The sequence below is a fragment of the Hibiscus syriacus genome, unplaced genomic scaffold (assembly GCF_006381635.1).
Source record: "Hibiscus syriacus cultivar Baekdansim isolate YM2019G1 unplaced genomic scaffold, ASM638163v2 tig00110864_pilon, whole genome shotgun sequence".
Lineage (NCBI taxonomy): Eukaryota > Viridiplantae > Streptophyta > Magnoliopsida > Malvales > Malvaceae > Hibiscus > Hibiscus syriacus.
The window spans coordinates 577,411-579,411 of NW_024062893.1; the positions used below are offsets into that span (position 1 = coordinate 577,411).

General features: G+C 36.8%; 1 protein-coding gene across 1 annotated transcript; it reads right to left on the reverse strand.

Moving 5' to 3' along the window:
- Nucleotides 1-535: 535 nt before the first annotated feature.
- On the reverse strand, nucleotides 536-1,544 carry LOC120143784 (homeobox-leucine zipper protein ATHB-13-like). Its single transcript, XM_039158019.1, has 3 exons — nucleotides 1,400-1,544; nucleotides 905-1,281; nucleotides 536-836 (listed from the first exon to the last, which is right to left on the reverse strand). Exons 1-3 carry the CDS (start codon nucleotides 1,527-1,529, stop codon nucleotides 579-581), a joined length of 765 nt encoding a protein of 254 aa, XP_039013950.1. The 5' UTR covers nucleotides 1,530-1,544; the 3' UTR covers nucleotides 536-578.
- Nucleotides 1,545-2,001: the final 457 nt, after the last annotated feature.

Sequence of the window (2,001 nt, forward strand, 5' to 3'; positions counted from 1 at the left end):
CCAGAAAGTAAGATAATTAGTTGCCTAACACATTAATTTACATCAATATTTACTTATTGCTTCGGGGCGCCATTGACAATTACTTTGGATCTGTCATTGGAAAGAAGAAATGGGACCAAAAATGAAAGATGGTGTTAGAGTTGATGACAGTGGCCAGTGGGCTACACGAATTTTTTTCTCAATCATTTTTAAAATAAGATATAAACTTAGGATTAGATATTTTTTGTTCACCATTCTCGTTTACCCTTTAGTACTGATCAATTAATGATGGAAAAAAAGGGGGAAAATTAAGATGATCATTATAAGGGACTCACTTCAATGCACTCCACAGTACAAAAACACATGATTTCAAAGCAAGGGGGGATGAAAGAAACAATAATTAAAAATCTGTAGCTAAAGAGAATCATCTTTCTATATTCTTTCATGGCCCATGAACCTGCACTGCAATTCACTTAGGAAACAAATATATAATTTTAAATTGGAAAATTCTTCTCTTGATTTCTAAGGCCACTTTTACTGAGCTTGAATCAATCGATATGATGCTGTTGTTGTTGATCGAACCATGGCCATAACCCGGTTTAATCCTCGGTGGTGCAGAACACGTCTTCTTTAACCATTTGGGGTGGCTGATGATGGTGATGGTGTCTTAAATTCGACAATGCGGCATGGAACAGTAGTGTTCTTGATCTGCTACTTGTTAGCGGGCTGTCGTTTGCCGATACTAATATATCCAACTTCACATCCGAGCTGTTCTTACTTCTGTTGCTGCTACAGCCTTGGGTTGCTTTGTTCAGGTTGATACATTCGCTTGCTTCTCTGCTTTTCAGTGCCATTATCTACATGCGCATTAATTAACTTATAAATAACTGAATATACATTGGATTAATCATAATAAATAGATTACCTCTGCGTGGAGCTTTTTGTTGTGAGCTTGAAGTGCATCATTATCAGCTTTGATCACTTGGTACTGTCTCTTAAGGAGATCATAATCTTTCTCCAGTTGTTTGGTTTTCCACCTAGCTCTCCTGTTCTGAAACCAAATAGCAATCTGTCTGGGTTGCAGTCCAAGAGCTCTAGCCAGCTGCATTTTTCTCTCGGGTTCCAGCCTGTTGCCCAACTCAAAGTTCTTCTCTAATGTCTTTACTTGTTCCATGTTAAGCCTCCTCTTCTTTTCTCCTGCCTGTGAACCATCATCTGATAGATCATCCCCCATGTTTGTTACTTCACACACATAGTTTCCTGGAAATGGAATTGACCTCTTCCCCAGAAACGATGCTACAGCTATGGTAATTAATCAACCAAGAAAACCAAAAACAGGAATCGAATTAAATTTCCCGTAGATTGAGATTTGATTCTTGAACTAGATCAGATGAAAGCAAAAAGATAAATTGAGTAGTACCATGAAAGTCCTGGGGAACTGTGTAAGAAGGGAGAATTTGATTGATAGAACCAGTGGAGCGTTGATGATATTCGTATTGGACTTGGAGAATGAAATTTGCTGGGGAAAAAGCCATCCCATTGCAAGACATGGGGCATGAAACTTCAACCCTTACCTTCTAGGAAGAAGCTATATTTTTCTTTTATACTATTTCTGTTCCTATTTTCTTCAAGTTCTTAGAGAAATAGATGTGTATGAATGATGACTCTTATTGTTTCATTTAGTCTCTTTATACAAAGATGGGTTTAGCTCGTTAGAAAAGAGGGACACATCAGTTTTATTTTATGAATTTTGAGTTAATTGCATCAAACACTCCTAAATTATGTTATTGATTTCAAATCATTTTCCGAATTTGAAAACATTCTGAATGAATCCTTAATGCATATCAAACACAAACCATATGCATGTAGTGGACAAAAGTGAGACTAGAAAAAGAAGGGCTGCAAACAGTGTTAATCCCGGTATTGTGGTGATTCCGATACAATTTCAATAATTCGAGGGTCATTTTCATGGTACTATCCTTTTTCCATACTTTAGATACAAATAGTGATGTTTCTTTTTCA

Excerpts from the sequence above, each read along its gene's own strand:
- LOC120143784 (XM_039158019.1), bottom strand. The coding sequence starts at position 1,529 with ATGTCTTGCAATGGGATGGCTTTTTCCCCAGCAAATTTCATTCTCCAA. Across the intron at positions 1,282-1,399 it reads AGTTCCCCAGGACTTTCATG|CTGTAGCATCGTTTCTGGGG; the intron begins GTACTACTCAAT and ends TAATTACCATAG. Across the intron at positions 837-904 it reads ACAAAAAGCTCCACGCAGAG|ATAATGGCACTGAAAAGCAG; the intron begins GTAATCTATTTA and ends ATGCGCATGTAG.